This window comes from Aquarana catesbeiana, linkage group LG10 (genome assembly GCF_042186555.1).
Source record: "Aquarana catesbeiana isolate 2022-GZ linkage group LG10, ASM4218655v1, whole genome shotgun sequence".
In the NCBI taxonomy this organism is placed as follows: domain Eukaryota; kingdom Metazoa; phylum Chordata; class Amphibia; order Anura; family Ranidae; genus Aquarana; species Aquarana catesbeiana.
The window spans coordinates 15,041,586-15,054,053 of record NC_133333.1 but is presented as its reverse complement, the minus strand read 5'-3'; the positions used below and the strand labels follow the sequence as shown (position 1 = coordinate 15,054,053).

Genomic DNA, 12,468 nt, shown 5'->3' with positions numbered 1-12,468 from the left:
TAATTAGCTAAATGATAAGTTCACCTTTCGTAATATGTAACCTGTTGCACTCATATTCAGGGTGTAACATGTAACATGTTACGAATGGACTGGTCCCCACAGTTCCCCGCTCCCCCACTGCGACAACTAGGGGGATCCTCCCCCCAGCTAGCAGTCACAACTTTACAAAATTGTTGCCAAGTGGGGCCCCACCCCCGTTCATGGGCAAGTGGAGCCCCACCCCCCTTTCGTGGCCAAGTGGGGCCCTACCCCACGGCCGCATCACTCATTCACAGTGTCTTATGAATGGAAAACTACAGGGTCCAGCAGCCATTGCAACTGTTGGGCGGTAGTTTTCAATAAACTAGCATGGCGCTGTGGAGTGTAGTCATAGTTCATTCTCTGTTCCTGTGAGATTGTATCTGCTTGCCTGTACGGGATGTACGGGCTCACAGATACACTGGCAGATCTGCTGGAGACCTACATGGTACCAGCGATCTTATGATCGCTGGTGCAATGCTTTACAGGCTCCAAAAAAAAAAAAATAATAATAATAAATGCACATTTTTTACCTGCAAAAAAATGTGCATTTATTATTTTTTTCTAAAAAGTGAACTTATTCTTTAAGAGGAGAATAATCACCTTCTGGGGAGCGAAATATGTTTTTGTAGGTGTAGGTAATGTAGCGGAATCGGGAGAAAAAGGAAAACTTTTTGGTATTTTTTAATTATTCTGAAGCTTTGTTCATACCCATTAGATAATATTTAGACAAAGGATACAAAATTCCCTTTAAAGTAAATCAATTTCCAATCATGTCATCCAGTTATGTACTGTAAATCCATCATCAATTACCAATGACCTGCCCTTCCCTGGCACAAGGAAGATGTGCCCTGCCTTGATGTCAACCCACCACCCAACAATGTTTTCCTACCACACTCTCATTGCAAATGACAGATCCCCAGAAATGACGTTATGTCAATACACATGCAGGGGGTCCCTGGTGATGTCATTGACAATCACAATATTGCGTTATGTAAATCCATCATCAATTACCCCAGACGACGTCTAAGTAGACGGAATGCATCGGATCGAGTCCTGCCAAAAGCTATTCCATGTCTCTTGAGAGCCTTTTATTTGCATCTGAAATGTGAGTGTACCTTTTTTACCTTCTTTTTAATTAAATCATTTTAAACACTATCACACTATGTGGAACCTTTCTTTAATTTATGGTTTCATCTTGTGAGAACGTGGATATCCCTTGGTCCTCCTTTCCTCCATGTGAACCTCTTTCGTATGCTTACTGTGAACCTGCTGATGATGAACACCGTCTAGACCCAGTATTGTGATCGAGGTGACCTGGATCTGTGATTGTTTCCATTCAAATGGTGTATATAACCACAAGCCTGCATGACTTAGGAGGTGTATGCCTCTTTAAGTCCACTGTTTCTGGTAAGCCTTCACACAATTGGTGGTGGTTCCTCTTGCAACTTTTTCCTTTCGTTATACTTCCATTTATGTCTTCTGTCCCATTGATGCCTCAGTGATGTCAACATGATTGACAGAGTTTATTTGATACCAGGACTTACGGTATTTGATTCAATCCTTCCCTTCCTGTTTTTTTCACATTGGTGGACATTATATATACAATTTTTTCCTTCACTTGTGTTTTTACACTCATATTGTGTTTTTATACTTATATTGTGTTTTGATTGGTCACACAGTTATTACCAATTATTTTTCACTGTATATATAAGCTCTGCATTTTCTTTATTTGGGTTTTGTTTGCTATTTGTCTTTTGCTGTGCTGGCTGGTTTATATACTTCTTTTAGCGGTATACATTTTTGATAAATATCATCAATTACCATGGCCTGACGTTCCTTGGCACAATGATAATGTTGCCCGCTTTGATGTAAACCCACCACCCAACAATGTTTCCTTGCTGCACACTCCCGTCGCAAATGAAAGATCCCAGAACTGCAGTTCTGTAAATACAGGGCAGGGGATTCCTGGTGACATCCTTGGCCAAACATGGCTTAGAGTATACTTATACAAATTAGCATTTGGAAAACATACATTCTTTTCCACACATTCAAAAATGCTTTATATCTTCAAACTGTATTATCGATAGTTACCATGTACTCTGGTGGGAACCACTGTTGTATTTTGCACTGGTTGTATTGTTGTTGCACTGGTACTTAACCCTAGACTAGGACTTGTCACTTTTGTATTGTGTGTGGTGTAATTAGTCGAGGGGAGATCAGTCACCTTCTGAGACGTGAAATACGTCTTTGTAGGAAGAGGTGATGTCGTTGAATCTGGAACAAAAAGAACACTTTTTTATTAGTATTATTATTATTTGAATACCCATTAGATAATATTTAGACAAAGAATACAAAATGTCCTCCAATGTAAATCCATTGCCAATCACGTCATCCAGTTACGTAAATCCATCATCAGTTTCCATGACCTGCCATCCTCTGGCACAATAAAGATGTAACCCCGCCTCGATGTCAACCCACCACCCAACTATGTTTTCCCCACCACACTCCCATCACAAATGACAGATCCCCAGAACTGTGGTTATTTAAATATAGTGCAGGGGATCCCTGGTGACGTCATTGACCAAATAAGAAGGGCAACAAAGCTAATAAAGGAACTGGAGGATATTAGTTATTCTCTCTGGAGAAGAGATGCTTGAGAGGGGATATGATTGTAATATACAAATACTGTACTGGTGACCCCACAATAGGGAGAAAACTTTTTCGCCGAAGGGAGTTTAACAAGACTCATAGCCAATCATTGAATTCAGAAGAAAAGAGGTTTAACCTTAAACTAAGTAGAGGGTTCTTTACCGTAACGCCGCGTACAGACGATCGGTCATTCCAACAACAAAATCCTGGATTGATTTCCGACGGATGTTGGCTCAAACTTGTCTTGCATACACACGGTCGCACAAATCTTGTCGGAAATTGCGATCGCCAAGAACTCGGTGACGTACAACACGTACGACGAGTCGAGAAAAATGGAGTTCAATAGCCAGTGCGGCTCTTCTGCTTGATTCTGAGCGTGCGTGTAATTTTGTGCCTCGGAATTGTGCATACACAACGGATTTTGTTGTCGGAAAATTTGAGATCGAGCTCTCAAATTCTTGTTGTCGGAAATTCCAACAACAAATGTCCGATGGAGCCTACACACGGTCGGAATTTCCGACAACAAGCTCACAATGAACATTTGTTGTTGGAAATTCCGACCGTGTGTACGCGGCATAAGAGCGCCAAGGATGTGGAATACAGGGGTATACAATGTAATACTGTCATATAATCACACACATGGGTTGGACTTGATGGACTTGTGTCTTTTTTCAACCTCACCTACTCTGTAACTATGGTTAATGCTGCGTACACCCGATCGGACTTCTCGTCGGAAAAAGATATGATGGATTTTCCAATGGGATTCCGTTCAAATTTGTCTTGCATATACACGGTCATGCAAAAGTTTGCTGAACTTACGACCGTCAAGAATGCGGTGACGTACAACACTACGACGAGCCGAGAAAATGAAGCTCAATGCTTCCGAGCATGTGTCGAATTGTTTCCGAGCATGCGTAGGAATTTTGCACGTCGGAATTGCCACAGACGATTGCATTTTCAGATAGGAACTTTTCCATACCGAAAAAAATTGAGAACCTGCTCTCAATCTTTTGCTGGCTGGAATTCAGCCAGCAATAGTCTGATGGAGCATACACACGGTCGAATTTTCCGCCGAAAAACTCTCATAGGCCTTTTGCGGGCTGAAATTCCGATTGTGTGTACGCAGCAAAAGAGTATAAATATACAAATTAGCATTTGGAAAATATATTATTTTCCACACATTCAAAAAAAGTTTGACTTCGATAAACTTTATTATCGATAGTTACCATGTACTCTGGTGGGAACAACTGTTATATTTTGTCCAGTTATTGCTGTTGCAGCAGAACTTGAACCCAGACTGGGACTTGTCACTTTTGTATTGTGTGTGGTGTAATTAGTCGAGGGGAGATCAGTCACATTCTGAGATGTGATATACGTTTTTGTAGGTATAGGTGATGTTGAATCTGGAACAAAAAGAACACATTTTTTTTCTTATTTGAAGCCTTGTTCATACCCATTAGATAATATTTAGACAAAGGATACAAAATTCCCTCCAATGTAAATATATTGCCAGTCACGTCATCCAGTTACGTAAACCCATCATCAATTACCATGACCTGCCATCTCCTGGCACAATGAAGATGTGTCCCATCTCGATGTCAACTCACCACCCAACAATGTTTCCCCACCACACTCCCATTGCAAATGACAGATTCCCAGAAATGCCGTTATGCAAACACAGTCTAGAGGACCCCCGGTGATGTCATTGCAAATCAAGATATCCAGTGATGTAAATCTATCATCAATTACCATGGCCTACCCTCCCCTGGCACAATAACAATGCTGCCCGCCTTGATGTCAACCCATCACTCAATGGTGTTTCTCTGCTGCACTCCCATGGCAAATGACAGATCTCCAGAACTGCAGTTATGTAAATACAGGGCAGGGGATCCCTGGTGATGTCATTGACCAAACATGGCTTAGAGTATAAATATACAAATTAGTATTTGGTAAACATACATTCTTTTTCACACATTCAAAAATGTTTTATATATTCACAGCAGTGTATAGTTGAATAAGTATACATAAGTTTAGAAAAATAGATTCTTTATTTAGATAATAAGGTATAATTTTAATGATAGTTAAAATATGAGCTCTGATGGAAAAAATATAATATAAAATTAAAAAATATAATATATACAAAATACACAAAATTATATATCCAGTGTAGACATCTCACACAGTTACCAATGCATTTGTAAAAGGCCTCTCAGCCAGAATTTCCTTAAAAACTGTCAGATAATCCCGCGTGCCACCGTGCTAGAACAGCACCCCGTGGGAAGACATTGATCCAATAAATGCGGCTTGCAAGGAGTCACATGTACAGGCGCCCCCATCAAATGCATTGGTAACTATGTTCACACTGGACATATAATTTTGTATATTTTGTGTAAATTATATTTTTAAAAATTTGATATGTTAAAAAATAATCTCTTTTCAGAAAACCTATCCTCTGAAGAAGACCCCAAATGTATGGGTCGAAACGCGTCAACCATTTTTATACATCAGACATTATGTAATGTTGTGTATTTATTTCTATGTTTGCAAATTCTTTGTATTTGGTATGGCTATGCCCCCACCAGAGCTCATATTTTAACTATCATTAATATTATACCTTATTATCTAAATAAAGAATCTATTTTTTCTAAACCTATGTATACTTATTCAACTACTCTACACTGCTGCTAAGAAAAAAACCCTGGGGGACTTTCCCCATTTTTGTTCATTTGGGGTGTGCAGCACCATTACCTCTCCCCATATGTGTCTTCCCCATGCTATGTTTTATATCTTCAAACTGTATTATTGATAGTTACCATGTACTCTGGTGGCAGTAACTGTTGTATTTTGCATGGTTTTTGTTGTTGCACTGGTACTTGAACTCAGACTGGGACTTGTCACTTTTGTATTGTGTGTGGTGTAATTCGTCGAGGGGAGATCAGTCATCTTCTGAGACGTGAAATACGTCTTTGTAGGTGTCGGTGATGTCGTTGAGTCTGGAAGAAAAGGAAAACTTTTTGTTACTTTTGAAATATTTTGAAGCATTATTCACACCCGATAAATATTATTTGGACAAAGGATAAAAAAAAGTTGGACAAATACACCAATATCTCTTGCTATCTTCAATTACAGTACCCTATACACCTCTGTGCTCTGTGGCAGCATAAACATGGCATCAAATATTATTATTAGTATTATACAGGATTGGATAGCGAATAAATTCTCTTATTGTTGCACAAAGTTGATAAGAAGTAGGTTTTATTAAAAAAAATCTTCTTTATCTAGCAAAAAAAATCACTTTACACATTATATTCACCAAACTGGAAAGATGTTGCCTACCTATGTTCATAGTAGGTGACTCAACCTCTACCCGGTCAACTTTGAACACCCAATGTCCTGGTAAGTCGACATTACTTGTGTGCGTTATGTTGATCATACCAGGAGTTAAAGATCCTGGGATTTCAAAATACCCTTCAGAAAATCCACTGTTACATCCGGCCTAGAGAAAAATTAAATTCTGTTAATTGGTTTCTATACCTATACAATGTATTGGCCTTTATGAACTTGCTGGACATTCTTTTCCTAAACCATGGCCATTATAATAAAGTTGACTTGCCTTTGCAGCTACAACAACCTCAACTCTTCTGGGAAGGCTTTCCACAAGACTTTGGAGTATGCCTGCAGGATTTTGTACCAATTCAGCCAAAAAAGCATTTTTGGCCTCAAGTGCTAAAGTTGGAGGAGAAGACCTAGTTTGGTCGGTGTTCCGATCCATCCCGAAACTATGCAGTAGGGTTGGGGTCAAGGCTTTGTACAAGCCACCCAAGTTCCTCCACTACAAACTCATCAAGATTCAGACAAAATTTCATTTTTCGGAAATTCGAATGTATCCGAATTTCCGAATTACAATAGTACCGAGTTTTAACAAATCCAAAATAACGGAAAAAAAATTCGGATGGAATTCAGATTCAAATCGATTCGAATCGTTTTCTAATACTTTTCAAACTCGAATAGTTTTCAAATTCGAAAAGTTTTTGAATTCAAAAAGTTTTCAAATTCGAATAGTTTTCCCATTTCCAAAGAGAATAAAATAGAATAGAAAATAAAGGAATAGAATAGAAAAAAATTATAGAATAGAAAAGAATATAACAGAAAAGAAAAAAGAATAGAATATAATAGAGTAAAACAAAATAGAATAGCAATTAAAAGAACAGAATAGATTGGAATAGAATAGAAACAAATAGAATATAATAACATAGAAAGAGTATAACCATCTTCTGAAATTCGAATTTCAAATAGAATAAATTTGAATTTGAATGCGTAGAGATAAAGACTATACCCATTTCCCTATATTCAAACAGAATCAATTTTGATTCCCCAAATTTGAATAGAATAGAAAATAATAGATTAGAATAGAATAGAAAATAATATAATAGTATAGAAAAAAAACAACAGAATAGAATAGAAAGAATATAAGCATCTTCTGAAATATGAATTTCGAATAGAATAAATTTGAATTTGAACAGAAAAGAATAGAATGGAATAGAAGAGAATGGAAAATAATAGAGAATAAAATAATAGAATACAAAATAATAGAATAGAATAAACCAGTAAAAAAAGATTAGAATTAAAAAAAAAAACAATAGAATAGAAAGAATATAACCATTTTCCAAAATTCAAATAGAATCAATTTGAATTTGAATAGAATAGAAAACAATGCATTAGAATAGGAAGTTGGTTATATTCATTCTATCCTGTTCTATAGTTTTTTTTTTATACTATTGTGTTATTTTCTATTCTATTCTACTCTATTCTTTTCAATTATATTCAAATTCAAATTGATTCTATTTGAATTTTGGGAAATAGTTATATTATTTCTATTTTATTGAATTATTTTTTGAATTATATTCTTTTCTATTCTATTCGAATTTCAGAAGATGGTTATGATCTTTCTATTTTATTCTATTTTTTAATTCTATTCTATTTCTTTCTATTCTATTCTAATCCGTTCTATTCTGCTCTTTTATTTTCTATCCTATTTTGTTCTGTTTTACTCTATTATATTCTATTCATTTATTTCTGTTATATTCTTTTCTATTCTATTCTATTTTTTTTTCTATTCTATTCCTTTATTTTCTATTCTATTTTATTCTCTTTGGAAATTGGAAAACTATTTAAAAAACCTTTCGAATTCGAAAACAATTCGAAACTGATTCGAATTTAAATTTAGAAAATTTTAATTGATTTGAATATGAATATATGAAACAAATTCCGAAAACGAATAAAACGGATTAAACAAATTTAACGAAACAAATTTACGTAATAACAAAATTAAAATTTTTTTTCATTCTGCACATGTCTACTTTGTACACGGGGCGGGGGCACAGTCATGCTGGAACTGAAAAGAGTCTTCACCAAGCTGTGACCACAAGGCTGGAAGAGCACATTCGTCTATAATATCTTTGTATGGTGTAGTATTAACAGGACCTTTCATTGGAAACTCCTAAATTTAATCACTTGGAGGGGAGTTGACATACGTTTGGCTATATAGTGTACATATATATATATATATAGAAATGTAGTGGTGTTCCGCTGAGTTCACCATTGATGACGCATTCAGTTCTTTTAACCACTTGCCGCCCGCCATATAGCAGAATGACGGCGGACGTCATATGACGTGATCAGGATAACTAGCCAGCGCGGCGATCGGTGGTGTGGCGTGTCAGTCTGACACACCACAACTCCTATCTAGTGTATTGAGTTTCTAATGGAGACGCTTTACCACGTGATCAGCCGTGTCCAATCATGGCTGATCACAGTGTAAACAGGAAAAGCCATGTATCGGCTTTTCCTCACTCGCGTCTGTCAGATGCAAGTAGAGGAGAGCCGAGTGGCTGCTCCTCTGATAGGGTGGGTCTGTGCTGATTGATTATCAGTGCACCCTCCCCCCCGAGAATGCTCACACTGGACCACCAGGGACACCACCAGGACCACCAGGGATGCCCACCACTTGTGACCACCAGGTATGCCACCCATGGCCACCAGGGATGCCAATCAGTGCCCGCAATTGATGTCAATCAGTGCCCAGAATTGATGCCAATCAGTGCCAAACACTAATGCCTGCCAATCAGTGATGCCCATCAGTACCATCCATCAGTGTTCATCAGTGCCCCCCATCCATGCCGCCTATCAGTGCCCATCAGTGCCACCTATCAGTGCTCATCAGTGCCACCCATCAGTGCCCATCAGTGCTGCCCTTCAGTGCTAATCAGTGCCACCTATGTGTGCCCATCAGTGCCACCTATGTGTGCTCATCAGTGCTGTATATCAGTGCCACCTATCAGTGCCCATCAGTGCTGCCTATCAGTGCCCATCAGTGCCCCCATTCATGTCCATCTGTGCCACCTATCAGTGCCCATCAGTGCTGCCCATCAGTGCCCATCAGTGCCCCCCATCCATGCCCATCCATGCCGCCTATCAGTGCCCATCAGTGCCACCTATCAGTGCCCATCAGTGCTGCCCATCTGTGCCCATCAGTGCTGCCCTTCAGTACTCATTAGTGCCTCCTATGTGTGCCCATCAGCACCACCTATGTGTGTCCATCATTGCTGCATATCAGTGCCACCTATCAGTGCCCATCAGTGTCGCCTATCAGTGCCCATCAGTGCCGCATATTAGTGCCTCATCATCAGTGCCCATCAGTGCCACCTCATTGGTGCCCATCAGTGCCCGTCAGTTAAGGAGAAAACGTACTTATTTACAAAGTTTCGTAACAGAAACTAAAATTGTCGGTCTTTTTTAATTTGTTCAGAAGAAAATAAAAATCCCAGAGGTGATAAAATACCACCAAAAGAAAGCTCTATTTGTAGGAAGAAAATGATCCACATTTAGTTTGGGCCCTGTGTAGTAATTGTCATTTAAAGCAACAGCGCTGAAAGCTGAAAAATGGCCTGGGCAGGAAGGGGGGAAAGTGCCCGGTATTGAAGTGGTTAAATATCCAGAACTATGGTTGCTCCTAACCCTTTAATCACAATACAATGCTAAATAAATCCTGTATAATAATACAAGTTACTCTGTAAAGTTTTATTGAAGATCATGAGACATCATCAAACCAGGCAGTCCCCGAGTTACGAACACCCGAGTTATGAACAACTCCTACTTACGAACGGCCCCATACTGCAATACTACATGTACTGCATGGCCAGAAGAGCCCCAGATAACATAACAAGTGCCCGGGACATCCCACATCCATGCACAGGTGAACGTTACACTTACAAATGCAGTGTTCCGACCAGAAGTTACACTTACAAATGCAGTGTTCCGACCAGAAGTTACACTTACAAATGCAGTGTTCCGACCAGAAGTTACACTTACAAATGCAGTGTTCCGACCAGAAGTTACACTTACAAATGCAGTGTTGCGACCAACGAACTTCGACTTACGAACAAACCTACAGTCCCAATTGTGTCCGTAACTCGGGGACTTCCTGTAGTAGAATCTAATTATCTATGGGTGTAACTCATGGGGTACAGGGGGCTGCAGCTAATTCAGCCAATAATATTGGAGTGAGTAAATGAATGATGGGAAAGAATGCATACCAAAGCAGGTGGACCTTCATTGTCTTTGCCTGTTGGCCACTGAATATCACCATAATTGAACATGAAGAATGTTGAAGTCTCATCTGTGCTCAGAACAACTTGAAATGTGTTCACCTAAAGATGAAAAACACGGTGGATGTCTTTACTGATTTGGTTTTTATAGTTGCAGGCTCCAAGGCCTCCTATTATCCTGATTATGTCTTTATGACCTGGTGAGTCACTTACATGAGAGAAGACATTTTACTCATTTTGTCATATTACAACCAAAAACATAAATATATTTTATTGGGATTTTATGTGATAGACCAACACAAAGTGGTACATAATTGTGAAGTAGAAGGAAAGTGATAAATGGTTTTCAAATTTTTTTACAAATAAATATGTGAAAAGTGTGGCGTGCATTTGTATTCTGCCCCCTTTACTCTGATGCCCATAACTAATATCTAGTGGAACCAATTGCCTTCAGAAGTCACCTAATTAGTAAATAGAGTCCACCTGTGTGTAATTTAATCTCAGTATAAATACAGCTATTCTACTACTAGGATTCCCTTACCATATTCCACCTGCTAGCTACTCCAAACAATTACTACTCATCCTCTATCAAATAGTAGCTGCCAATTAGCCTCTACTACTCATCTACAACCTATTATTACTACCCCACTGCCACCTTTCTACTGCTACTACTTTAAAAAAACGCAATATTGTTTAAACGTTGCTTATATTCATAATATTAAGAAAGAAGTGCATAGATTCTGAATTTAGTTTCCACAACAGTTCACTTTCACATTACTAATATCATACGCACCTTGTTTGTTTTGGAATTATAATACGAGACCTTGTCCCATGTTGCCACAAAAACCCATTTTGGTGAGAAGAGAAGTGTTGGGAAATATCTGGACGTGTCATTTTTTGTCATATTAAGAAGCTCCAAATCATTGCTGAGATGGTAATATATGTTCCCCGAAATTTCATTATTCACATCAGTCCAAAATGGAGCTAAGAATGGCCCTCTTGTGGCAATGGGTAAATGTTGGGGCGCGCTACTCCCAAGCTCTGCATCAAATGACAAAAGACCATTGTTGTTCACCTGTGATAGGAAAATATTTGGGTTATTATCTTCTTTACAGTGTCAAATGATATACTGTAATTACTGTATACAGTTGTGCTCATAAGTTTACATACCCTGGCAGAATTTATGATTTCGTGGCCATTTTTCAGAGAATATCAATGATAACACAACATTTTTTCTTTCACTCATGGTTAGTGTTTGGCTGAAGCCATTTATTATCAATCAACTGTGTTTAATCTTTTTAAATCAAAATCACAACTGAGACTACCCAATTGACTCACTAAAAACATGTGGTGTGGCTGTTTCAAGATGCACAATAAGGAGGCACTTGAAGAAAGATGGGCTGCATGGTCGAGTCTCCAGAAGAAAGCCATTACTACGCAAATGCCACAAAGTATCCCACTTACAATACGCCAAATAGCACAGAGATAAGCCTCAAAGCTTCTGGCACAAAGTCATTTGGAGTGATGAGACCAAAATTGAGCTTTTTGGCCACAACCATAAATACTACATTTGGAGAGGAGTCAACAAGGCCTATGATGAAAGGTCCACCATTCCTACTGTGAAACACGGAGGTGGATCGCTGAAGTTTTGGGGATGTATGAGCTACAAAGGCTCAGGAAATTTGGTCAAAATTGATGGCAAAATCAATGCAGTATGCTATCAAAAAATACTGGAGGAACATTTGCGTTCATCAGCCATGAAGCTGCGCATGGGACGTACTTGGACCTTCCAACATGACAATGATCCAAAACAGAAGGCCAAGTCAATCTGTCATTGGCTACAGAAGAATAAAGTGAAGGTTCTGGAGTGACCATCTCAGTCTCCTGACCTCAATATCATTGAGCCACTCTGGGGAGATCTCATACATGCAGTTCATGGAAGACAGCCCAAGAATTTACAGGAACTGGAGGCTTTTTGCCAAGAGGAATGGGCAGCTTTACCATCTGAGAAGATAAAGAGCCTCATCCACAAATATCACAAAAGACTTCAAGCTGTCATTGATGTTAAAGGGGGCAATACACAGTATTAAGAACTGGGGTATGTAAACTTTTGATCAGGGTCATTTGGGTAGTTTCTGTTGTGATTATGATTTAAAAAGAGTAAACACAGCTGATTGATAATAAATGGCTT

General features: G+C 38.7%; 1 protein-coding gene across 2 annotated transcripts in view; it reads right to left on the bottom strand.

Annotated features, from left to right (window-relative positions):
* The window catches only part of LOC141110373 (uncharacterized), a 45,239-nt gene that overhangs the window by 16,282 nt on the left and 16,489 nt on the right, over positions 1 to 12,468 (bottom strand). For both annotated transcript variants that reach the window (XM_073601685.1, XM_073601684.1), the window contains exons 4-9: positions 11,071 to 11,352; positions 10,266 to 10,379; positions 6,007 to 6,166; positions 5,484 to 5,663; positions 3,897 to 4,073; positions 2,113 to 2,295 (exon numbers count right to left, since the gene is read on the bottom strand). In XM_073601685.1, the coding sequence (XP_073457786.1) occupies positions 2,113 to 2,295; positions 3,897 to 4,073; positions 5,484 to 5,663; positions 6,007 to 6,166; positions 10,266 to 10,379; positions 11,071 to 11,352 (1,096 nt within the window). The remainder of the gene's footprint in view (positions 1 to 2,112; positions 2,296 to 3,896; positions 4,074 to 5,483; positions 5,664 to 6,006; positions 6,167 to 10,265; positions 10,380 to 11,070; positions 11,353 to 12,468) is intronic.